The 26665-nt window shown below is 31.9% G+C and overlaps 2 protein-coding genes across 3 annotated transcripts; one reads left to right on the top strand and one right to left on the bottom strand.

The window, feature by feature from the left end:
• The first annotated feature begins 255 nt into the window (after positions 1 to 255).
• Positions 256 to 3386, top strand: LOC110602050 (mitochondrial outer membrane protein porin of 34 kDa-like). The gene is made up of 5 exons (XM_043951374.1): positions 256 to 363; positions 556 to 666; positions 1887 to 1973; positions 2153 to 2361; positions 2886 to 3386. Exons 1-5 carry the CDS (start codon positions 256 to 258, stop codon positions 3220 to 3222), a joined length of 852 nt encoding a protein of 283 aa, XP_043807309.1. The 3' UTR covers positions 3223 to 3386.
• Positions 3387 to 9422: 6036 nt separating this feature from the next.
• On the bottom strand, positions 9423 to 20520 carry LOC110601037 (thyroid adenoma-associated protein homolog). 2 transcript variants are annotated; one of them, XM_021738021.2, is made up of 5 exons: positions 19500 to 19642; positions 16969 to 19134; positions 16459 to 16724; positions 13588 to 14184; positions 9423 to 12024 (listed from the first exon to the last, which is right to left on the bottom strand). In XM_021738021.2, the coding sequence occupies exons 2-5, from the start codon at positions 19132 to 19134 to the stop codon at positions 9627 to 9629; spliced, it is 5427 nt and encodes a 1808-aa protein (XP_021593713.1). In that variant the 5' UTR covers positions 19500 to 19642; the 3' UTR covers positions 9423 to 9626. The 2 variants fall into 2 exon arrangements, with proteins under 2 accessions (XP_021593713.1, XP_021593712.1); XM_021738020.2 differs by having other exon boundaries at positions 16969 to 20520.
• Between the last annotated feature and the right edge of the window lie 6145 nt (positions 20521 to 26665).

A 26665-nucleotide genomic window follows, 5' to 3' on the forward strand; every position in this document is an offset into this window, starting at 1 on the left:
ACCTGCATTGTGCCTCCTTGGTCTTTTCTCTTCAAAACTCATTTCCTTTCCTTTCAAAACCATAAAACCATAAAACACTTCAAAAACATGATAGAAAACCTTGAGAAAACCCCACAACACGAATCCGACATTCGAGATTCCACCGGACGGTAGGAATTCCGATGCCTGAACGAGCCGGGTATTACAATATACATGTAAAAAACTTGCATTTTCTTTAAGAAAATATTTTCCAGCATGAGGCTGAGAACTTAAGAAATGAATTTTCATGATTTGCATTTTGCTCGCTTTTCCTTTTATGTCCAAAATTTGACAATTAATATTGCTGTGTGGACGTTGTGGCAGATGGAGAGGTGCTTTCCCGTGGTTGGATTGCTTGAATTTTGCTAAATACGTTGAAGGTTGTAAACTGAAGCAACTTCAGTTTTTGGAAGTTAGTGTTGCCTGTATTAACTTGCCTTCTCAGTTGCATTTTCTTTGTCTAAGAATAAGTATGATGAAATTTTTTCCACAATTCAATGCTCTTGCTAATTTATTTAGTGATCTTTATTATGGCAGGCCATTACATCTACAGGTGTAAAGAAGGGTGAGCTGTTTGTGGCTGATGTCAATACTCAGCTAAAGAACAAGAATATCACTACTGATGTCAAAGTGGATACAGACTCTAATGTATGCTAATAATATATTCTCATTTGATTATTTATTTAATGCTTAATTGCCTTCCATGGGTCTATAAGTATCTGTGAGATTCAAACTTGATGGTTGATTTTTTGGTCTGTATACGTTCTTAAAGGTTGTTTGTGGATTAACACTCTCTTGCGAGGTCATTCATTTTTTTTTATATGGGATATGCCCAAGTTGATACATGCTATAAATATGTAGCGCATATATATATATATATAATATCTTTCTGTTGCTTGAGTCTTGTTTGCTTTACTTTGAATTGTAAAATATGCAGCCAGTTTATTTTATTTCAAGTTTGAAAACCTGGAGCTAGATATTTGAGTAGACTTGGTTCTGATATATCCTGGAAGATTCACATATCTAACATAGCATTGCAGGGGATTTGAGATCCAAGGTTTTGAATTTGATTTTAAGTAGAGATTAAAAAAAAGATTCAGCTGAAACATAGAGAGTATCTTTGAAATTACACCCTGTGTAAGTACTTCTAGTTAATTCAGATACAGGTTTTTATTTTCTTCAATCTATATCTGCATTTAGGAATCTCAAAGAAAATCTATGTATTCATTTGATTAATTGAAATAAAACGTTAATTCCAAATCTCCTCCTTTCAAGTTTTCTTTTATCTATAATTTCAAGTACGATATGGACTAGTTAATTCTTTCACATTTTTCTTGCTTTTCGCTTTTTGTTTTCCTTAGAGGCAGTGGTCTTAATTAACATGATGATTTCATGTCTGCTTGTTATTACACTGATTATGTTGTAGATCTCTATTCATGGGTTGTGCAAACAAATAGGGCAAATGATAAAAAAATAACCGAACCGAACTTAAGATTCATACTATACTGTCTTATTTGTTCTATTCAAAAGTCAAATATTTGTCCCTATATGCCCTAGGTGGGCAAGTCTAAGCTCTGATTTATTTAATTATTGGATAAGTAAGCTCTGATTTATTTGGTTAGGTGGCAACTCTTGTTTTGTTTCCCATATCTCTACCCTGATGAAATTGTGCTGGTTGTCAAGTATTTAGATGAGGAATTATGATCTTTTTGTTATTCTGTATAATTAGCTGGAAATTAGCCACTTTTACTGTTACTTTATGCATATATTTTAAGAAAATTCCTTAGTATTCACTTGTTCCCTCGAGGCTTTTTCATCAAGTCTCTGTTAGTATATATCTTCTAACTTTCAATTTGCATTGCTGTCAGCTACTTACAACCATTACATTTGATGAACCTGCTCCTGGACTGAAGGCAATTTTGAGCTTCAAAGTTCCAGATCAAAGGTCTGGAAAGGTGAGATTTTTTTCGCTTCTATAAATATACATGTAAAAAACTTTCATTTTCTTTAAGAAAATATTTTCCAGCATGAGGCTGAGAACTTAAGAAATGAATTTTCATGATTTGAATTTTCTCGTTTTTCCTTTTATGTCCAAAATTTGACAATTAATATTGCTATGTGGAAGTTGTGGCAGATGGAGATTCAATATCTGCATGACTTTGCAGCTGTAAGTTCTAGCATTGGGTTGACACCTAACCCTATTGTTAACTTCTCTGGTGTGATTGGGTCCAATGTTACCTCACTTGGCGCGGATCTGTCATTTGACACCAAAACTGGGAACTTCACAAAATGCAATGCTGGACTCAGCTACTCAAGTGCAGACCTAGTTGCTTCATTAACTTTGTGAGTTCCCCCCCGCCCCCCCCTCTTGTTTCTGTAGGCGGTTAAAAAAGGAAATTTCTACTTTTAAAGAGTATGTTGTATGCAGAAGCTCAGGCATATGCATATTTAAAAATTTATACGGTTTTTTTTTCATGTCATTATTGTCTTTCTCTGTTTAAACCCTACATGCAAATGTCTGGCTTCATTCAAAATGTTCCATCAATAAGTCAACCTGACCATTCATTTGCCAAATGTTTATCATATGTAATTATTGAATAAAACTTCTCTGTATTGTAAAATATTGCATGGAGGCAATTTTCTTTTTAAGTGGTGAGGCAGGTTGAGAAACTTAGAAAAAGATGACTAATTTCTTGCTGATTCTAGAATCTTTTTGGATATTATAGAAATTAGACTTGGAAGGTGATATCAGTAATTTTTAGAAACTAGCAGCTCTAAAAATAACAAGCTAGCATTAGCACTTCTCCTTGGTAAATGTTCCATAATTTCAACATGCCATATTAATGTAATGTGGTGTGCTTGTATAGTAATGACAAAGGTGATTCCCTGAAAGCATCCTACTACCATATTGTGAACCCTTTGCTTGCTGCTGGTGCCGAGGTGAGCCATAGCTTCTTAACCAATGAGAATACAATTACAGTTGGTTCCCAATATGCATTGGATCCATTGATCACATTGAAGGCAAAGTTTGAAGGGAAGTATAATGGTTTGCAAAAACTTGTAGAAGACCAAAATCAGCTGATAGCTCAAATGCGTGATGAACTACAGACAGCGAAGATGGGACAACAGTCTTCCTCATTGATGCCATCATCGTCTGATATTCCTCCAGCTCATAGATCCCTTGGTGATTCACATATGGATTAGCATGATGTCATTTCCCACGTACTTAAATAATATATTTTATGATATGAATTTGATACTATTTGGATCCATTATATATTTTGAGATATTTTAAGTGTCTGAGTGTTGAACTATATAGTAATGTTTTGAACTTTTAGATTGCAGAATTATGAAATGAAGTTTATGTGTATATATTGTCTTTGATATTTTATGTATTGGAATGTATGTGTACATATTGATATTATTGCAGGTTTATGAATTTATTGAAAAAATTATATGAATCAGATTTAAATGCATTTATTAGTGACTAATCAGCCACAAAAACAAATTAAATAATAAATATTTTTTTAATTTTACTATTAATTTGTGACGAAATAGCAACTAAATAGCGATCAAAACAACGACCATTTTGAGACCAAAATTTAACGACCAATTTACTTCTACATAGCGACTAAATGCTCTTCCCTGAGGCGATCAAATAACAACGAAATAACGACCAAAACAGCGACCAAAACAGCGACCATTTAGCGACCAAAAGTTAACGACCAATTTACTTTCACATAGCGACTAAATGCTCTTCCCTGAGGCGATTAAATAACAACCAAATAGCGACCAAATTAGCGACCAAAACAGCGACCATTTAGTGACCAAAATTTAACGACCACTTTACTTTCACACAGCGACTAATATTTTTAATACCTAATTTGCCATGACACCAAATTAGCGACCAAAAAATGGTCGCTGATTGGTCGCTAATGTAGCGACCAATTTCCAGATTGTCGCCAAAAATTTAGCGATTGGCCAAACACCGACCATTTCATTTTGGTCGCTATTACATAATAGCGATCAAAATCTGCCTTTTAGCGACCAAAATTTTGATCGCTAAATCACTGTTTTTTTGTAGTGATGGCATACTACACTATCATAAATATAATGTTATTATGCCACATCAGCACCACATCATCAATGATGAACTTATTGTTAGCTATTTATTCTTACAATGTTAAAAGAAGAAAGTACATGCTCTTATTTGCAACAAAAAAATTTAGAACCTTGATGCTAAAAGCTTGAAAATACAAGATACTAAAGTGTAATTTTTCTATTCTTTTTTAAAAAATTACTATCAGAACATTAATTGAAAATTACTTATTTAAAATATTTCTATATTTTATATTTTATAATGTCAAACTATTCAACCATTTAATTAAAAAAATATTTAGTCGACTGATTTTTATATTAATAAGAGAGACTAAATAATTATAAAACTTAGAATTATATAGACTAAACAATATATATATATATATATATTAAATGCGGTTAACTGTTTTTTTACAGAATAACTAAAAATTTTAATTTTATAAAATATAAAAATATTTTAATTAATTAATTTTAAAATAAAAATTAATTAATGAGTTTTTTAAAAATATAAAAATTAAATTGTAATTTTACCTTTTTTTTAATTTATTATTATTATTATTAATTAAAGTGCTTGAAGAAAAAAAATATATACATAATGTAATTTTGCTGATAGTAATTTCAACCCAACTCTTCTCGCTTAGATTCGAAGAAATTGCCTTGTCCACGTCTGGAGTTGCCTCTTACAATGAAGATTTTTTTTTATCAATTTATTTCTCGTAAATCGTCAAAACAACCAAATATTTAGTTGTCAAGACAATGACTTGGAGGTACCAGATTCTCTAGAAATAGACTCACGTATATATATATCCTATTTAACTAAAAATTATTATATATTTCATTCATACCGGGAAAATAATTTTTTTTATTTTTTATTTATCTCAAATAATAGGTTTTTTAAATAAATTTTGTTTAAATTTAACAAAATATTTTTAATTTAAATAGATTACTCTGTATCTTACTTAATTATAAAAATCTTTATAATTTTCTGTCGATTAATTTATTATTAAAAAAGTAATAAAGAGAAAAAAAAGGAGTATATATGTTATAGGAAGCTGTAAAAATAGTTATTTTATTTTATAGATATAAATTTTAAAAAATAAAACAGATAAAAGTTTATAATTTTAAAAGATTAATATGAGAGAAAGGTAAAATTTAATATATGTGAAAATATAAATTTATTTTCATTGGATGAATGAAAAATTAATTTTTTTTAAAAAAAAGTCATTTTCTTAAGCACAAGGAATTACATGTGAAAATGAAAAAGTGGGATTAGAAATTCATGAAAAGCCAATGAGAAAAGAAAACTTAATAAGAAGACAAAACAATAAAAACAAGCAAATATGTGGAAATTTTTTCAGTGTGAAAACCTCCTGCCTATGTCTAAGAAAATCACAACAGGCTAAATGACATAGAGCTATCTAATCAAGTCAACTTCAACCTTATTTGGTCATATAGGTGACGGAATAATTAAGTATTAAAAAAGAAATCCAATTAATGAGGCCTAAATTACTATAAATTTCTATATTTGATGTCTAAAGACATAAATGAGATAAACCGCACCTGATCATAGTTACTTCGATATTTAAATAAACAGTTAATTTAGTTAAAATGCAAAGAAAATCGATTAAAAAAATTTAAAGAATTTTTTAAAATTACATACCTAATATATTTAAGACCGATTATAGTAATTTTGATATTTAAATAAACAGTTAATTTAGTTAAAATGTCAAGAAAATCGATTAAAAAACTTAATGAGTTTTTTGAAATCACTAATCTAACGTGTTTAAGGTTTATTACTTATATATAACGAGAAAATAAATATTTTTGTGAGATTTAAAATTAGTCGTATATTTTATACTCAGCAATAAAATTAAATGCGTTGTTTTAAAACTGTTATTAATCTATGATTATGAGAATTATGAGAATTAAATAATATAAATATTTTATATTAAAATATATTGATTAATATTTTTTAATTGAATAATTAATAATTTTGATTTTACAAAAGATAAATACATTTTAAATAAGTAATTTTAAAGTGGGTACTAAATAATTAATTTGGATTAGATGCAAGGATCTAATGGCAATTTAATCCATTAAAGAACAAATCTAAACTTCATATCAGCTAACTGTAGCATAAATGTTGAACAAAAGAGGTTAATTAAGAGCAGCAGCCCCCCAATTTGGGAGGTGGAAATGCAAAGTTTGGTGGAGAGGACCCATATATATATAAAAAACCAACCACTCCCATATTCAATGGCAAGGGATGAGTGCCTTTTCCATGGTTGTGGTTGTCCTATTGAAGGGCAAGTGCCTTTGTTTTTGGATTTTTGGTTTTGGTTATTATTAATCATGTATATAGTGATATTGTTGCCATGTAGTTTTCATCAGATGGAGTCACATCTGTTCAAATCCCAGTCATTTAGTGCTTGTTTATTTTTGAAAATTTTTTTAATAATTTTTGAAATTTGTTTAAATTATAATAATAGAATATTTTAAATGGTGAATTAAGAAATTATTTTTAATTTTATAAATTAAAATTTGACAAATAATTGATGGTGGAAATAGACTCTAAAGTAAAGCTCTCATTCCTCTCTATCATTAAGGATATAAATGCAAAACGTGTAAATGTGTTTGATATGGTTGAAACAGCGATACTGCGATTGATCAATCTGTAAAAAACAAAAGCAAAAGAAAATAAGATGATTAGCGTCTGATGTTCAAGTCAATAAATTAAAAACTGGGTGTAATGAAATGTCTTAAATTCAAGAGTATTGTGTCAAAAGAGTATATTTTGATCCCTATAGTCATTTATTTTTGTACTATAAAAAATAAAATTCGTTACCACATTTTTTAGAATGACTAATATCAGCTGGTGGATATAGAATCATGTGATTATAAGCGTAATGTGTATATGCAAAATTTCATTCTCTAATAATAATCTCTAATAATAATTTCTATGGACTGTAATTGAGAGGGCCGTCTTGACGAAAAGTTGAGACTTACAATATCCCCCATGGAATCAAGTATTCTCTTATAAGACTCTTGTATTCTCTTATAAGACTCTTATCATATAGTTTTATTTTCGAATATCAAACTCATAGTTTATTTTGAACGATTGTGGAACTATATCAGTGTTGTTGATAGATTTAACTAATTTAGCGATTTATTTTTTACATGGATTTTATTTAATTTTCAATTTTTTTGAGATAGATAGATGATTTGATTAAATGAAATTTACAGAGCATGAGATGAAATATATTTTTCTTTTTTTAATATGAAAATTTTAAAAGTATAGAATTAAATTAATTATTTTTAAAGTATAGAATAGAATTGTAAAAGAATTATAAAGTATATGATTTTTTTTAAGTATTTTATATTATATTATGATGGGGTAATAAGGTGGCGATGATGTGACATTTTTAATGAATAAATTAATAAAAATTTTAACAGTCAACGTAATTTTTAAAAATTTAAAAATATATATTTATATTGATTATTATTAAAATATATGGTAGAATTGTATTTTTAAAAACTTAAAAATACATATTTAAATTATTAAAATATATAGTAGAATTTTAAAAAATTATAAAGTGAATTTGATTTTACAACTAATTATATTTTTTTTATATTCAAATTCATCTAAAAATGTTTCAGAATATTAATGCTCCCTATTAATTGGAATTGCAAAGACGTAGGTCACATTTTTAAATTTTAGAATGATATAATAAAGTTGTATTCAGAATAAGCTATTAATTATTTTCAAAATGTAGAAATGGAACTTCTTGATTAATTAATATTATAAAAATAAGTATATATTTTAAAATATTTTTTCTTGCATGTAGATTTTTATTTTGATCCATTCAAATATTTTTAAAAAATCAAATATAATAATTTCATTTCTGAAATTTTATGCCTATTGCATACTGTATTTGTGAGTTTTTGTTTATTGTTAGCATATTTGAATTTCAAATATGATTTTTTAAGACTATCTAAAATTTCATATATATTTTTATGAAATTATGCAAATTTAATAAGATTATCTCAAAATTTTCCATGTGAAAAGTGTAAAAAGATATTTATAATTTTATTGATTTTTGACTTTAAAGTCTGATTAAATTTTTGTTAAAATAGTACCGATAATATTTCCTTACTGCTTTAATTTTTAGATACTAACAGAAATATTAATATAAAAATTATATTACGAAATATTAATTTAATACAGATTGAATTACAAATTTTAAAACAAAAATAAATCCTATAGATGCTAATTTAATACAAATTAAACTACAAATTTGAAATGAATTAAAAATAAGTTTTTGTATTTTTTAAAATTAAATATCAATTTCTATTGGGTTACAAATTAAAAATAAATTTTTAATATTCTAATTTAAAAATTAAAATTTTAGAAAAAATTATTTTATTCTAAAAAATTACAAAATAAATCTGAAATTACAATATCTAACATGACTAAGATTTTATGCCGTGTCTACTTTTTCTAAGAATTAATTAGTTATTAAAGGACAAATAGTAAGTACAAGTAGAACCAAAGAAATAATAAGAAGGGAGAGTGAGTTGTAAAGACAGAGGGAGAGAACCTGCAGAGGCTGGTGGTTCATTGCTTGCCAAACATCTAATCTGAGTGGTTGGCAGACACCATTAAAATTTTTGTTGACATAGGACACAACAACCAAACAACCATACATGCATGCTTCCTTTTATTTATATAAATAAGGCATTGTTTGGTTGGATATCTCAGCTACAAAACTTAAATTTTTTTAAAAAATATAAAAATTATTTCTATTTGATTAATTTTTTTTTAATTTTTCAATAAATATTTTTTTTTTCTCTTACCGAAGGTAAAGTAATTTACCAATCCAAATCTAATTAAATTACTTTACTTTTCAAAAAAAATAACATATTTAAATCAAACAAGACCTAAATAAATATATATTTTACACGACTTAATCTGATAGTAAATGCATCTGAATAAATTCGAGAAATATCAGATTCTACTCCCGATCCTCATTTCAAAAAATAATAATAATAAATACAAATTTTAAATTGAATTTTGAAATTTTCACATTTATTACATTTAAGACTTAAAACTTCTTCCTCAAGTATGTGATCAGCATGTAGATGAAGGATGCAATAGATACATAAGGTTTCTATGGACAGTTTGTAATTAATGCATTCTTCATCAACAAGCTGCAAGCATACACATATTGCTTCATCAACAACCCAACTCATTTGCAGACCTAAAGAGAAATTGCAAATCACTTGCTTTCCATGCAGACACAGAGACATGGTCATCAAGGTTAATGTAAAGATTTCATCATGAAGAAGCAAGCATCAAGATTCCAGATACATAAAGTGCCAGTTCATCAAAAAGAAAAGCTAATTACTCTGAGGAAAATCTTCGATCCGCTTTATCAAGCACATCAAAATTTGTTATTGATCCCTTTTTGAGTTACTGAAACAAATTATGCAGCTATTGCACAAATTCTATCTCACCTGAGAAGAAAATAGGGATCAAAACCATCCCAAATCGAGTCGCCTGAGAATTTATATATCCGGCCAGCATTGTCACTGGCCATTTTCTCGTGTGATTTTACAACTAATGAATACAAGTTAGAAAACAAAGGATTTGTAAGAAATGGAGTGATGGTTTTACCAAGTTCAACAACATCGGCTAGTAGAGTCGCACCATCTTCGATTTTCCCATTGAAGATGCAGTTCGAGAGAGAATAAAAACCGAGCAAATTTCCATATAGAGGCAGAAATGCATCTTTGTGGTTACCCATGCCGCCTATCCAGTTGAGCATCTCAACATGATCCTCAGCGAATGACATCAGCTGATTATAGAATCTCATTCTCCAGCTGTATAAATAATTCCTGAACTCTTGTTTGATTGGCGTTTCGCCCGACAACAATTTTAAAACTGGAAGCTTCTCCAAATGGGAGCAACAAATTTGACAGATTAACAACTTCTCTTCATGATGATTATCAATTTCCTTGTCAAAGACACGCCTCACCAGGTCTCCTTGTGACACCACATAATTTGCTGCATCGAGTACCCACTTCGAAAGATAATCAAAGTAAACAATCCAGTGACCAAAGATAGAAGACAGATGCCCGAAACTCAATTCGAGCACCTTCTCCACTTGGGTTGGGACCTCTTCAGAACTACAGCTGCTTCTAGTTCTTTTTGAAGAACAGCATCTCTGCACATTCGATGCAAGCCTTTGTCTTACAGCATCATCTTCATCCTCCAGCAACCTGATGCATGTAAACCATATTTCCAGCACCTTAATGGCATACATATTAACAGCTTCTTTAGGTTCAAAACGAAGACCTGAAATGTCAAAGGGGATTTGATGAGAGAACACAGATGAACTGATAAATTCAGCTTGTTCCAGCAAACCCGATGCATGTATAGATTCAGCAGCTGCCTTGCGCATGTTCACTGGCTCAGATGCAGAACTATGTTCTTTAACCACATTAACAAAGAAGGTAATACGTTCATAAAAGAGGGCTGATCTTTCCGACTGTTCTGAGTCATTAAATCTAGCATTGTTCTTCATATAGGCAACAACATATCTGGTTAACAAAATTGCATACTGCTTCACACATATAGCCATGCAGCAGATGAGTGTTTCTCGAGTCTTCATATGTCTTGTGAGCTTGTACAAAGAAATCAGCTTATACCAAAACTCGGACACCGAATCAACATCCAATGTACCAACGTAGCTAATATTGGCATATTTTTCATCACTAGGATTCTTAAACTGTAGCAAGTTCCAAAAGAAGAGAATTCTCAGAATGTAATATGTACACCTATGGTTCTTCTCGGATTCCAGGAGTTTTGACAATGTTCCCTGTAGATTTGAATTATTCCAGCTCTGAATAACTCTAATCTCACTGCTAGACATATGATGAACCTCACTGCTAGATTCTGTAGACTTTAGGAACCTCAGCAGCCACTTCAATGTTGCAAGTCGAACTTCATATGATGAATCTGACAAGGAACGAATCAGCCTTTCCTGGAGACCTGTAAAAACATATTTTTCTGGTGGGCTCAACAACTTTGAATCAGGTAATGGGCGCATGTGTGGTATCTGAAGAACCTCTTCAGCTTCTTCTTTAGATACCTGCAACACACAACTGAAGTAGGAGATGGCTGCCTGTTCTCTAAGTTCTGCTATAGTTGGATCAAAAAATGGAAGTCCATAATAATCTTCTACATCTAGACATTCTGAAGATAGCTCCAACAGCAGATCACGAATGGCATAAAAATTTTCACTCATATAGCCTCTTCTTGCTATACTGAGCATGAGATCAAGCACTCTCACAAAAGAGGCATTAAGAATGGGGCAAGGACACAATTTCGGGCTTGCAATCCATGAACGTCTAGCAAGAACTTGGATCAAGTCGCCAAGAATCTTTTCTTTCTTTGCAATATCAGGCAGGTTTCTACAATTTGCATTCAGAAGAGAACTCAGTTGCAACAGCATTCCATGAATGGAATTAAAGGAATCACAGCGCATTCCCCCTGTGATTTGATTATCTAGGCAAGGCAATGCAGAAGCAACATTCAGCAGGATAATTGGAAGCTTCTCATTGGATACCAGACCCATTAAAGCTTTAGATGCAAGAACACGGACTCGCAGGTTGCTCTGAGTTGAGCATCTCCTGATGAATGGCATAAAGAGGAATGGATCCAGATCATCTCCACTCTCACTTGCAATTGTCGAAGGCTTGAGCCTGGATAAAAGGATCAACAAAGGGCACAAGCTTGGATGGACAACCTTTTCTAGGTTGGATTCTGAATGCCCAGAAGTTGCATCCATAAGCAAATCAGTTGCAACTTTCAATTCATTGTAGAAAAAAGGATGCAATGGGGGATACCTTCAACCAGGAAAATACTATTAGTTGCAAGTCAAGGCACACAGTATCACTTTCTAATATTTAACTTTCAGGAACACAAAATAATAAGGGAATATATAAAATGTCCATAACATTGTAAAGACCATATGAGAGATAAAGACCTTATTATCACTTAAGGCTATTTCCATAATTCTAAACTTCAGAATTCCAGTCAGTCAATAAAAAGAGGAAAAGTCATGCAAGTTTTGAAAGTACCATTAGCAATTTGAAAAGCATTACAAGGGCCGCACTATGAAAATACTGGAAGGAGTGACCATCCAGCTCCCAGTATCTCTCTCTCCTTTTCTTTTATTTGGCTTCCGCAGAACCAAACAGCCTTCATAATCCATGATTCCTTCAACTTCTCTCTTTACATACTTTGAATATTGATTAAATAACCCTCAACTTCCCAGTATACTAAATACATGTCAAATCAGGACTCGGAGTGCATTATGCAGAAGTAAATAATGGAAAAGCCTAAAATTAACTATGGACTTCTTGATTCTTCCAACTAATTTTTTGCTTACAATAAAATGAAAACATAGAAAAATGTCCAAATCGCCAAACTTATAAATTTTATACGAAATGATACATTTTTTGACCCTAATAGTGCCAGCATATTTAACCAATAACAAGTGAAACTTTAATAAACCCATGATTAAGCCCTTTTTTGGGAAGAGTTTTTAAAGTAATGGGAGGTCTTTTAAGATTTTCAAAAGGCAAAAATTAGCTTCTGAACTTTTCATCAAAGTCCAAATAAACCCAATTCAATTTTTTTTTGCCAAACAAAATCTTGAACTTTAACATTTAAGTTCAAATAAGTGTGGACCTAATAAATGTTATTTCCTAATTATAGAATATTATTTTTATAAAATGAAATTCAAATTTTAATATTTTTTATTTAAAACAAAAATTGAAAAATACAAAAATATAAGACTAGAAATAGTAAATTATTTTTAATATTTAAAATTAACAATATATATATATATATATATATATATATATAACTAAAAACAATATTTTATTAGGTATCAACTTACTTGGACTCAAATACAAAGATTAAGGTTTTATGTGATCAAAAAGATTGAATTGGGCTTACTTGGACTTTGTGAAAAGTTTAGGGGCTGTTTGGACTGTTTTCTGTTTAAAACCTTGAACTTATATTTAGAAAGGGTTGAGGTTTTCTAAAGTTTTTTTTTTGGGAGGTTCTCAAAAATTCCAAAAACCTCCATTTCCAACTCACCAAATTGGTGGGTAATATTCTCTTTTAAAATCTCCATATACCTTAAAAACTTTACCTTCCTCCCAAATAAAAAAAAAAAAAAGTTTAGAGGATTAGGAACCATGAATAACATTACTTTATAGAACCTTAGTGTATAAAACCTTGTTTTATCTCCTGCCAAACAAGTGTAAACTTCATTGCAACAGAAAGGGGCAGATATATCCATGACCTTATGAACATTGAAATTAAACTTAAATATTCCAGATGGAAAACAGAAATAACTTTACTACTATAGTAACATCTAATAGTCATAGAAACCATACCTGTTAAAAAATTCAAGCCCAGTTAATACACGTCGTGCAGATTCTCGTTTTTGAACATTTAGGAATCCTATCATGCGTCGTACCAAGGCAGTGTATGCCAGACATGCACTATTTCGGACCTCCCAGTATGGAGAGGAGAAAGAACGAATTGAAACAATCAAGGCTTCCGCAGCAAAACCAGATGTATCAGTGGCCAGGTTAGTGTCATTGAAAGCAGCTCTAAGGACATTAAATGCATGTACAGTTGGAACTACACCCTCATCTCGGATCTTTGAGCTGTTACCCATCACATTCATCTCAAATGGCTTAGCAGAATCAAGTTCTTGGTCTGACTTTGTTAATGAGAACTTGTTTGAGTCAGCATTTATGCTCTTGACATAAACAGGACCCAGCAATGAGCTGCTAGCAACATCTATTAGCCACCTCAAAGCCCGTGGAAGAAGTTTCTTTGGTGTCCCTTCAGGTTCTGAGAGGAAAAGAGCAATAAATGCTGCAGGAATACCTGCACTTCTCCTCAAAAGATCATCTACAGTTTGTCCCTTGGCCACAGTTCTTTCCATAAGTTGCTCAATCCAAGAGTCTGTCAACTTACAAAGTCTTAAAAGGGAAAGGCCAAGTAAGAATAAGGACTTATTAAAAAAGAAAAGAAAAGAAAAGAAAATATAAAAATAAAAGATAGCACTTTTAAGCATGGGAAATTTGCAAAACAAGCTCAAGGGGGTTTGAAAAAAGCCTTAACACATTTATATGGAATATCAAAAATAAATTATAAAATGAGAGAATATAAACACCACAATTTAAAGGGAAGTAGGGGTGTAATCGAACCGAGCCGAGCCGAGCTTTTTAAAGCTCAAGCTCGTTTATTAAAAAAGTTTGGAAGCTCGAGCTCGAGCTCGACTCGAGCTCTAATATTTGATTCGAGCTCGGCTCGAAAATTAAATATTATAATCGAGCTCGATTCGAGCTCGACTCGTGAAAGGCTCGTTCAGTTTAATAACGAATCTAATTCGAGCTCGAGCTCGAAAAGCTCGATTAAGAAGCTCGTTAATAAAACTCGAGCTTGAACTCGAAAAGCTCGATTAAGAAACTCGTTAAAAAAGCTCAAATAATATTAATAATTATAAATTTTTAGTAATAATTATATAAATATATTAATAATAATTAATTAAATATTTATAGCAGTATCTAGTTTAAAAAGATTTTTATAATTATACTTTAATTTTAAAAAGTATCTAGTTTTATAATTTAATTTATCAGGTAATACTACTTGAATAATAATATTAAAAAGTACTTATTATTATTTGGAATTTCTAAAAATATAATTTTTAATTATTTATAGTATTGATATAGGACTGATTATATGTTTTTAAGTTAAAACTTTTAACCAATAATACTTGGTTAAGATGAAATTTGAAAACGAAATGTCAGAAATCGAAAATTATTGTTGATAATTATTATTTTTAACCAACAATACTTTGCTACTTTAATCAATAATGCTTAGTTAAAATTTTTAACTAAAAAATACTTGATTAATATACATTGTTTACTTAATTAATTATTATTAATATACTTTGATAATTATTATCATCTTTTATATTGTATGCTTAATTATATACAAAAAAATTTTTATAATTATACTTTAATTTTAAAATGTATATAATTTTTACAACTCAATTTATCATGTAGTACTATAATTTTAAAGAATACTTATTATAATAATTAATATTAATTATTTGTGATTATACATTAATTTTATTGAATCTTATTATAATAATTATATACAAAAGATTTTTATAATTTAATTTTAAAGAATACTAATTATAATAATTAATCTTAATTATTTGTAATTTTCAATACTATAATTTTCAAGTATTTATAATAGTTTAAATTTTATAACTTTATAGTTATTTTTATTTTTTAATAATATATGAACTTGTTCATAAATTTATTTAACGAATTAGTTCACCAATTTATTTAAACAATATTACTCACGAGCCTATTTAACGAGCCAGCTCGCGAGCCTTCTCAACGAGCCAGCTCGCGAGCCTTCTCAACGAGCCAGCTCGCGAGCCTTCTCAACGAGCCAGCTCGCGAGCCTAAAAACGAGCCAGCTCGCAAGCCTTAACGAGCCGAATACTATTGAGCTCAAAGTCGGCTCGTTTAAGTGACGAGCCTCAAAATTGAGCTCGAGCTTGGCTCGTTTAAAAAACGAGCCGAACTCGGTTGAGTTTTTATCGAGTCGAGTCTCGAGTAGCTCACGAATAGCTTGGCTCATTTACAGCCCTAAAGGGAAGGGAGGTTTGTTGAATTGAACATCTCTACAATGTTCTCAGAATACTATCTGTCTTTCTTCTTTCTTTTCCATTTTTTTCCTTTCACATTGACAGTGAGAATCTTGATAGAAGATTCAAACCCATCACAATGATAAAAGAACAAAGCTTTCTGGTGGGCTTACTTCTCTATATCAACATAATTACATGATTTCATCCCACCTATGGCAAATGGAGGAAGAGAGAGAGAGAGACACAGAGAGATTGAAAATTTATTGTAATAAAAAAAGGCCAAAATTATTATGATTTAATATAGTCTTGAAAAATTTTAGGTTTTTATTGTATATATTATTACATCATTTTCCTATTTAGGATATTTATTATTTAGGAATATATCTTTTTTTCCCAATTTGGTTTTGATCAGGACTCTAGTATTTGGTATTACTAATATTAACAGAAAAATGATTTGATTCAAACTCCTCTCTTCTCTCTTTTGCCGCACAACTATATCCTATGTCACAGAGTATGAGAGAAACAGGAAAATAAAAAGAAGGCAGGGGGGATTAGGGGCAGATGAGAAAAGAAACAACTGTGGACATACCTTGGGTCATTGGAGCAAAGTAAACGGTTGCAAAGAGCTGTGAATCCAGCCCTTGTCTTATCAATTGCTCCATTATGCTTCATCTTCAAAAGGACTTCTAAGAAGTGGCTCCCAATTTCTTCAAGTTGTTTCAAATCAAGTATTGGATTGTCTATTGGCAGTGTGCAAGTATCAGAAACATCAGGAACAGGGGGCTCTGGTGAATCTGAATTACTACTGCTCGGTAAAGGAATTTTCCTTATAATCGTTCCTAGCAGAAGACTAACCTGAAAACGAAAAAGACATTTTACTATGAACTTTGAGGTCTTATATATCCAACAAGCCTGGCAACTAAAAAATTCCCTACTAATTTCATATTGGAAATATGTAGACAAAAATTTTTGGTATTGATGCTTCAGTTGCGCCAGGTCAAAGCTACTACAGGGAACAAAAGAAATGATTCTAGAAAGATTCTTTTTTAACCATAATAAAATGAACCAAGACTGATAAAATAATTAATAAGCAAAGTACCTCTTTCATAGCCAGCCAACAACCAACCATGACAATCTGTTCTGATGGTCTGCTCTCCTGCTCATGTTTTAAATCACTGTCCCCATGTTCTGATGATCTTACCACATCCGCTTCATCCATCAAGCACATATCAGTATCAGCCATTTCATCCAAGTCAGGAAGATACCAAGCATCTGCAGAAACCACCCAAAGTGCTAGCGAAGTAATTCGCATGACCAATCCCAGAAGATTCTTCAATGCTTGTCTCATCTCTGGAATGCTAGACATGACAGCATCAGAATTCCAATCCAATTCATCAAAAGTATATCGTAGGGCAAGTAACACCCCATGAACAAAGCTACTTTTGCAAGCTTCAGAAAGATCTCTCTCTCCTTCTTCCACAACGCTATTCAGCCAATCAATTAGTGATTTTATATACTCAATTGAAGGAGGCCTAGACTCAAAAATTTGATTGTCACCATTAACTAGTTCAGGTTGATGTTGAAAACAAACAACATTATCAGCAACTCTGACAATCCACCCGAGCTCCAAGGCATACTTTTTGAATATAAGCCTTAAAGTAAGTGCTCCAGCATCACTTTCACGCACACGTGGACTGCAAACTAGGTTCTTAGCCCATATAACCACTCTCTGAACCATGTCTTCACTTGAAATTCCTGGAAGAGGGGTAGGAAAATATAGCAATATGTGAAAAGAACTTTCTCTCAGCCTATCCCAACTATCAATAATAGATCCAACTAATAACAAAGTTGAATCAGGTGAAGTAATTCCTCTGCTGTAAGGACAGAGACAGCTTTCAGAAGCAGTGGAACCAAAATTATCTTGCAAAGATGTTACAATAGGCCAAACATTAAGCATTATCAATATGAGCTCCATAGCCATAATTTTTCTTTTATAAGGGGCAGAGGGATAGCATGAAAAAAATAGAAAACAAGACAGCCATCTCATAAAATTAAAAAGATCCCGTGCTCTTTCAAATACAGCTTCTTTGGTTTCCTTGGAGGAGTGTGACTGCTTATTGCGGTAATTCACGAGAGGTTGCCAGCTCCCTTGCTTAAGTTGTCTCTCCAAGGCTGTTCGAACTCGAGAAAAGAACTTTCTAAACAAGCTGGTCCACTTCATCTGGAAGCCAGTAGAGCAACTTCTCATGTTTAATGGCACAGCCTTTTTCAGAAGAGTCAGCTCTAAATGGGAAGGAAGACTAGCTGTCTTGGGGTTTAAGAAGAGGGACTCTGCAGCATCTACACGGAGCAACTCATCAGAATGGGTCAATGCTAATACTAGCCACTGAACGAGGAGCTTAACCTTTATTCCTTTTACGCAGACAAGAGCATGTCCATTCATAATCTCTGTTTCTAGGCCTTCCTGTGCCTCAAGTGCTGTTGAAGTTGAAGTGTCACATAAGTCAATATCCCCCTCAATAAAAGCAAGTGACCTACATACCTTAAGCAAAGAGACTAAAACAGCTACTTTTTGTTCAACTCCCAATTCTATGTTTGCGAAGCCCAGCTCAGGTGATGGCAGTTCAATCTCCTCTCCACTAGGCCCAATTGAGATAAAAGCAAGCATAGGAAATATGCTATCAACATCAAGTTCTAGTAGAACTGGCAAAGCATAAGTATTCAGATTTGAGCGAAGCTTTGAAACTCCAGATGCAAGTCCATACAGAAAAGGAGGCAAGCAATGCCCTCTATAAACTGCATACCCTTTCTCAACACCATTGTTGTTCCAACACTCATCACGCAAGGACTCAAGGAAACATTTCAAGAATGTTGTGGCAGCACAACATACATCATCATCAATGTAGGCTTGTGCAGTTTCAAACAGCAGGTCAGGACTCATTTCCAGCATAGTTTTAGGTCCCAACCTCTTAGTCACTATAGCTAAAGGTACGTATCTCCCCTTACAGCGTGGGCCTAGTCGGAGAAGATCTGAAGCAATCCTTTTAAGAAATGACTTCGTTCTGTGACTACCCTCTTCCATGCAAATAGTTGACTGAATGTCTAAGAAAAGATCAAAAACAAGATGAACTTGTTTCACAGTTTGACTTAAAGGATCTTCTAAGTTATTCCATATGATCTTCAGTATACGGGTCCCCATTTCCTCTGGTATAGGATTATAATTATCTGACATATCAGTTATTTTAGCTGATACTGAGGTCTTCATCTGTTGCAAACAAATTTGCATCACCGTCAAGGCATGAAAATTAAAATGGCTGTCAACAGGATTCTCACAATAGTTACATAGCTCAGGCAAAATCCCATCATACAAAATGGTCTTAACAGAGCTTATGATAATTCCATTTCCCTCATGGCCATCTAAATTATTATTTGACACGATAAAATGGGAATTTAATACTGTCCTTGAAACAGCAGTAAGAATCCCTCTAATCATGCAGAGTCTACTCAAAACAGAAAAACTATTTATTTCAGATTGCAAGTCCCCTTTAAATGGAATCTTCAAAATAGCATCTCGAAACTCACAATCACAATTTTTTTTAGGAAAACTACAATTACTTTGATTAAATATACCTTCAATGATAACCAACGCAAGCTCCTGCGGGCTAAGACACACCTGTAAAGCTGCACACAAGCTTACCCCAGCTGCCACAAAACAATCTCTCGAAAAGGCAATTGATTTCAACACGCTTATCAAAACACCCAAAATCCTTTCCATAATATTCAACTCTTCACCATCAAAACCATTCAAATCCTCCTTAAACTTCTCCGGAAACCGCTGAAGCAAGTAATATGAACAAGACAAAGCCTCCTGACATTGCTCCATAACAATGGGAGACGGCCTAGCCCATTCCTGAGTCTCTAAAACTACACTATCCAACCCCAAAACGACATCCCAAGCGACAAAAATCGCACAATCTTCAATGATATCTACCAAATACCCCAACTTAGGCATTCCCAGAACAGATAAAGCCACCCGAGATAAACAGAACCTCTTACTCTTGTTCCCTTTCTCTTGTCTACTACCATAATCTTCACAAAGCTCCCTAAAACACTTACCAATCAGATACTGGTATTCTCTGCTGTTAACCTTCGATAAAGCAGAAACTAAAGTTCTATGTAAAGGAAGAGAATTCTCAAGGAACAACAAATGCAAATAAAAGCGCGATCCAGTTTTTAAAAGCTCTGCATCATCTCCATCTATGGACGACGACAACAACTGGGTAAAAGATGAAGCAAGGTTTTTGGCATGGGCAACTTGGGAATAGATTGAAGTTAACGAGATGAGGTGATTGAGTTCATTGAATAAAGGTAAAGACTTTGGGTTTAGGGACAAGAGGGATTGAGACAAAGAGTCCGTAAACGACGATGGGAATATGACCGAGCTGTATGTGTACCGGTGGCGGTGCTGCAGTGCCCGCCACTTCGCAGACATTTTCGATTGGTGGTTTTCTGGTTCCCCCTAGCCTTTCAGAGGAGGCGGCGGTGGCTGGAGTCAGTTGGGAGGAGTTTAGGGCAGAGCGGGAAAGGCAGGAGGACAACAATACGAGGTTTAACTGTTAGCTAGTTAAGCCCAAAAGGAATGGACTCTGTCTCTAAGTTTAGCTGCTTTTCCTTTAAAGCATAAAAAAATTCAAGTTATATTTAATATTTTAAATTTTAATGGTAAAATTAAATATTTTTTAATTTGTTATTGGACTACATTAAATTTATATAAATTGAAGGTAAATTATAGTATAATTTTAAAAATTTTATTTAAAAATAAAATAATTTTTAAATATATATTTTTAATACAATAATATATTTTTATTAATATTATTATTTATTTTTCATATTTATTTTTATATAATATTATAGATATTAATAAAAATTTAAAATATAAAAAAAATAAAATTTTATAATTTAAAATATATAATATTTTATTTATTTAAAATAGTATTAATAACAAGTAAAATTTTTTAAATATAAAAAATATATACATAATTTATAATATTAAGTATAGATATTTAGTGAAATTTTTTAATAAGAATAAAAATTAAAATAATTTAATGGCAATTAAATTTAGTGCTTTATTATAATAATATAAATTTTTAATGAACATTAAGACTTTTTTAAAAAAAGGGGAATTTCTTTTTTTAAATTAATAATTTTTTAAAATTAGATGTATGAAATAAAATTTTTTATAAAAATATTTAATGATTTAGTTATTGTTTTTTATAGATTTTATTTTAAATTAATTATAACAAATTTTTTATTTTCAAAAAGAAATTATAAAAAAAATTTTAAGTTGAATTTAAATACAAGTAAAATAAAAAAATTAAATTTATATAAACTTTAAAATTATATAACTAATTAAAATTAAATTATATATAAAATATAATTTTTGAATTTAAATATAAATCAATTCAGAGTAAATAAATTGAAATTTTAAAATAATAAAAATTTTATATTATTTTTAACCAATCAAAATAGAGAATAATTAGTAATTATTAAACTTATAGTTTAAGAATTCCCAATATTCACCTTGTTTTCATTTTTAATATAGTGTAGATTATTAATAAACAATAATAGAAAATAATGATTTAAAAGAAAAAGAAATAAATTAATTTATAAGATATATAATATAAAATTATAATTTATAATTTAATTTACCATTTATAATCTATATTATATATCAAAAACTACTGATATTAAAAAAATAATAATTTTATACTGACTTTATTTAACAATTAATTTATAGTAAAAAAATTTTTGTAAATCAGTAACTTTTATATGTAAACCACGAGAAAAATTTTTTTAAAAAAAAAAAACTTATCAAACGGAATCTTATAGTTATAATAGAAATTATTTATATATTTTTATTTTGAAATTTAATTTTAGATTTTAATTAAAAATATAATCCAATATATAATAATTTAAATAATTATATAATGATATTTGCAGTAATTTTTTTATAATAATTGTTATATCATTTTTAAAATAAATAAATTAAATAATTTATTTTTTAAAATATTTAAATAATATTAAAATTAATAACATTTGAATTAAAATAGTTTTTAAAATTAAAATAATCTCTTTTGCATAATATAAAATTATTTCATTATTAAATGATTATTTAAGTATATCAATAAAATAAATTGGTTAAACCGAATTACCACTAAACGATAATATTGTTGAGTTTCATCATATTTATAATTGTTAATTAAAAATCGTTACTTTTTAGTAATTTTAATCCACGTAAAATTTTAAATAAAGTTATTTTATTTTGACTGAAACGAACTATTTATCTAATAAATTTGTATGTATTAGATCTATATAATTTAATATATTTAAGAATAATTATAATTGATTTTAAAAATAATTATAAAAATTAATTAGTTAATATGTTAAAATTTTAGATATTACACTTGTTAAAACTATTGCCGTTTGTAAATTGTGATAAACTAAATTATTACTTTTATTTATCTAAATCGCTCAAAAGTGAGTTATGAGTTGTTACCACAAAATATGGACACGTGATAAGTATTTAATAAGTCGATATCCAATTCTACCTAAGAAAAGGAATACCTAAACACCATTACGCTTAGTGCTTCACCAATACTCGCTCTTTCCTAAAGAGGTCAAGTCTCGACATAAAGTTACCGTTAACGGGTACAAGACAGCAAGTCCCCATTAGGCTGTAATCGCAAGATCTCCGACCTACTAGCTGGCAAAATCTCTTATCAAATAGGCAGTTACATTATCGTCTGATTATCAGGAAATACTATATTTAACTTCATCCTTTTACAGTATAAAAGTTAACGGTTACAGAGATAAAAGTACGCAATTCTTACACAACTACACTTGAATTTTAAGCAATTTCTTACATTCACCCTATTCTCCAGTTTACTGACTTGAGCGTTAGAGTGACTACCGTGGGCACCCACCACCTCATGTTCTCTTTCTTGCAGGATTGACCAATCACAACACAGTTTTATTTTCCAATCATATCATTTGGTTACGTTGCCGGGAAATCTATTGAATTATTTAGATTAAAGCTGGTCTCTTACTCTTTTTCTCTTAAAAAGAAATCTCTCTTTAGGGATTGCCTGTATCTTTCAAGCTACTGCCAAGGTTGTTATCAATGAGGATGCAATCATTTTTTCTACTCTTGACGGTGAACCCGTGGGGTCATACATGTCATCGCAGGAAGACCTAATGATGGCAAGAGAAAGAATAAATACATCGTCGAAGACGTCCAGTCAGTTGAACAGGAGCCATGGGTTAAATAAGAAGTAAGGTTTGGACCCGCCGACAAAGCAATAGAATTTTTCTAAAATAACTTGTTGGTTGTCAAGTTCCTTCTAAACAGGTATGAAGTAAGGTGAGTCTTGGTGGATACATATAGTTCCATTAATCTCCTTATCTTAAATGTTTTTAACAAGTTAGGATTGGATAAAAATAGCTTTTTCAGGGTTTTCTATTCTTTAGTAGGATTAGGAGATAAGATTGTGGCATTACTAGGTACCATCAACCTTCCCCTAGTGTTGGGTGATGAGAAGTATAAGCGGGAGTTGTATGTGGAGTTCACAGTGGTAGATATCCCACTTGCATACAATGTGATACTCGGCCTCCAATTCTAAATTGCCACGGTATAGTTATTAATATCAGTGCTATGTGTCTTAAGTTACTAAATCTAGAGGGGTTAGCCGTAGTCCGAGAAAACTCAAAGATGGCAAAAGAATGTCACAAACATCCCACAAAAAGCCTCAACAAAGCAACGATACACATCGACTTGCTAGAGAAATTTGAATCTCACATAAAATCGAAGCCGACAAACCTAGTATAAGAGGTTTAGATAGGTAAGGATCAAAAGATGTAACAGGAGTGGACCTAACTCTCATCACTCACAAGTTGTCTGTTGATAAAGCAGTCGAACCAGTCTAACAGAAGAAAAGAAGATTCTCACCGGAGAGGCAACAATTAAAAAAGAGGTTAACAAGCTGTTAAATGCTAGATTAATAAAGAAGGTCCAGTATCCCATATGGCTTGGTAATATGGTCCTGGTGAAGAAGAGCAACGGAAAGTGGAGAATATTCATAGATTTCATTAACTTGAATAAAGCGTGTCCAAAAGAGTATTATCCATTACTGTCTATCGAGAAGTTATTAGACTCGACCTTGAGTCATGTAGTAGTTTCTTTCCTTAATGTCATTTTAGGTTACCACCAAATCATGATGAACCCCAAGGATGTAAAAAAGACTATGTTCATTATAAATGAAGGAGTTTTCTGCTATAAGGTGATGTCATTTGGACTATAAAATGTGAGGGCGACTTACTAGAGGCTAGTGTCAGGTATCTTTAAAGACATGGTGGGGACAACAGTCGAAGTGCACGTAGATGACATAGTAGTCAAGAGCCGATCTTTGGAAAAGCATCCAGATGATATTCAAAAAATCTTTGACGTACTGGAAAAGGCAGGTATAAAACTAAACCTGAAAAAGTGCACCTTCAGAGTAAAAGCTGGGAAGTTTCTAAGGTATATAGTTTTGAAAGAAGTATAGAAGCAAACCCTAGAAAGATTAGTGCCATCCAAAATATGGAAGCTCCAAAAACCATTAATGAAGTACAAAAGTTGAATGTGCAGTCATAACCCTAGGTCAGTTTATATCATACTCGGCCAAAAGGTGTCTCCCATTTTTTAAAGCTTTAAAAGGCAAAGATAAGTTTCTGTTCGGGAAAGAATGTGTAGAAGCATTTGAAAGTTTGAAAACCTTTTAATCATCTCCTCCTTTATTAAGCAAGCCTGTCAAGGGCAAAGTTTTATTTCTATACTTGTCTGTGATGCAAGAAACAGTTTGCTCAGTACTCGTCCGTGAGAATAATGGAGAACAAAGCCTAGTCTATTATGCTAGCCAAGTCTTGAAGGAGGTAGAGCTAGACTTTCCTCCCCTCAAAAAATTGGCATTTGTAGTCCTAATGTCAGCCACAAAACTATGTCCATACTTCGAATCACACACTATAGAAGTCAGGACAAATTATCCTTTGCGAAAGGTTCTACACAGGCCAAAATTTTTAGGACGGCTATCCACCTGGTTGGTAATATTGTCATCATTTGATATTAGGTATGTCCCAAGAAAGGCCATGTAAGACCAATCAGTAGCGAATTTTGTCACAGAGATTACTCCACCGTTAAAGTCTTTAGAGTCCCCTGAATCAAACATAAAAGAGTGGAAGGTTTAGGCAGATGGAGCTTGTGGAGTCGGGGGTTACGGAATAGGGATCCTTTTGCAGAGTCAAACTAGTATAAAGTTTCAATATGCAGCAAAACTCGCCTTCAATGCTACCAATAATGTAGCCGAGTACGAGGCTATAATAATGGCCCTAAGAATCACCAAGGAACTAGGTATATAGAAATATACTATTTTTAGTGACTCACAGTTGATTGTTATTCAGTGCTAGGGATAATTTAAACTTTGAGAACCGAACTTCGTCAAATATGAGAAAAAGGTTCAATCTTTGATGGAGAATATCAAAGACGGGCAAGGCAGTTGCGAGTTTCACCAGGTGGCCAAAGGTGACAACAAAGGGGCAAATTTTCTAGCCAAAATAGCGGCAGCGGGTGAACAACACCTAACTCAAGCGTTTTAGTTTGAGGAACTGTGCACCCCAACAACTGATGAAGAAGAGTCTTTCCCCATAGAGGAGGGAGAATTGTGGATGACGCCCGTATACAAGTTTTTAAAACAAGATGATCTACCAGACGATAAATTATCGGCCAAACAGGTAATAATAAAATCCTCTAAATATGCACTAATCGATGGATGGTTGTACAAAAGGTCCTCAATTCAGCCATAGCTGCATTGTGTTAAGGAGGAAGAAGGCCAGGAAATCCTAAAAGACATTCATGAAGGTGATTGCGAGAGCCATGAAGGAGCTTAGACGATAGCCCAAAAAGCATTCAAACAAGGGTATTACTGGTCGATGATAATGCAAGATATGAGGTAGCTTGTCCAGAAGTGTTGGAGATGTCAAGTACATACAAAAATCTCAAGGACCCTAGGAGAGATGCAAGTAGCAATTGGAAGCCCATGGGGGATAGACATCTTAGGCCAATTTTCAAAGGCAACTGGGTCGAGAAAGTTCGTAATCGTGGCATTAGATCATTTCAACAAGTGGGTCGAGGTTGAGGCAGTGTAGTCCATCACCACCCAATAAGTGATCTCCTTCGTCAACAAAAACATCTTCACTCGGTTTGGAATCAAAAAGATAGTGATCACCAACAATAGAACTCAGTTTCTGAGCTCCAAGTTCAAAGATTTTTGTAGAAAATGAGAGATCGACTTAAGGTTCAGCTCGGCCTATGACCCACAGACCAATGGGATGACCGAAGTTACAAAAAGGACTATCCTACAAGGGCTTAAGAAAAAGCTCGATAAAGCCAAGGGCAACTAGCCTGAGAAATTGCCTCACATAATATGGGCATACAAAATAACCCCAAAGATAGCCACAGGAGAAACCCCCTTTTCTTTGATATACAGGGTCGAGGCAACTATTCCTGTAACGACCCGAAAATCGGACCGCTACCGGCGCTAGGATCCAGATCGGCTTAAGGCCACCGGGACCCGTAGCAAGCCAAACATTCATCCTGTGAACCTGTTTAATCCCATACATGATCAACAACATACATAAAAATTTTGAACTTTTCTTTCCATTCAATCACCAAACTCAACCTGTGCATGCACTATTCATAAACATAA

This window comes from Manihot esculenta, chromosome 15, assembly GCF_001659605.2.
Source record: "Manihot esculenta cultivar AM560-2 chromosome 15, M.esculenta_v8, whole genome shotgun sequence".
Taxonomy (NCBI): Eukaryota; Viridiplantae; Streptophyta; class Magnoliopsida; order Malpighiales; family Euphorbiaceae; genus Manihot; species Manihot esculenta.

What these genes read in the sequence shown, in the direction of transcription:
- LOC110601037 (XM_021738020.2), bottom strand. Translation starts at nt 20,361, where the DNA reads ATGTCTGCGAAGTGGCGGGCACTGCAGCACCGCCACCGGTACACATAC. An exon ending in GTTGGCTGGCTATGAAAGAG is followed by an intron (nt 16,725 to 16,968) that starts GTACTTTGCTTA and finishes TTTCGTTTTCAG; the next exon opens with GTTAGTCTTCTGCTAGGAAC. An exon ending in CTTTGCTCCAATGACCCAAG is followed by an intron (nt 14,185 to 16,458) that starts GTATGTCCACAG and finishes TTCCCTTTTAAG; the next exon opens with ACTTTGTAAGTTGACAGACT.
- LOC110602050 (XM_043951374.1), top strand. Translation starts at nt 256, where the DNA reads ATGAATTTTCATGATTTGCATTTTGCTCGCTTTTCCTTTTATGTCCAA. An exon ending in AAGTGGATACAGACTCTAAT is followed by an intron (nt 667 to 1,886) that starts GTATGCTAATAA and finishes CATTGCTGTCAG; the next exon opens with CTACTTACAACCATTACATT. An exon ending in CAGATCAAAGGTCTGGAAAG is followed by an intron (nt 1,974 to 2,152) that starts GTGAGATTTTTT and finishes AAGTTGTGGCAG; the next exon opens with ATGGAGATTCAATATCTGCA.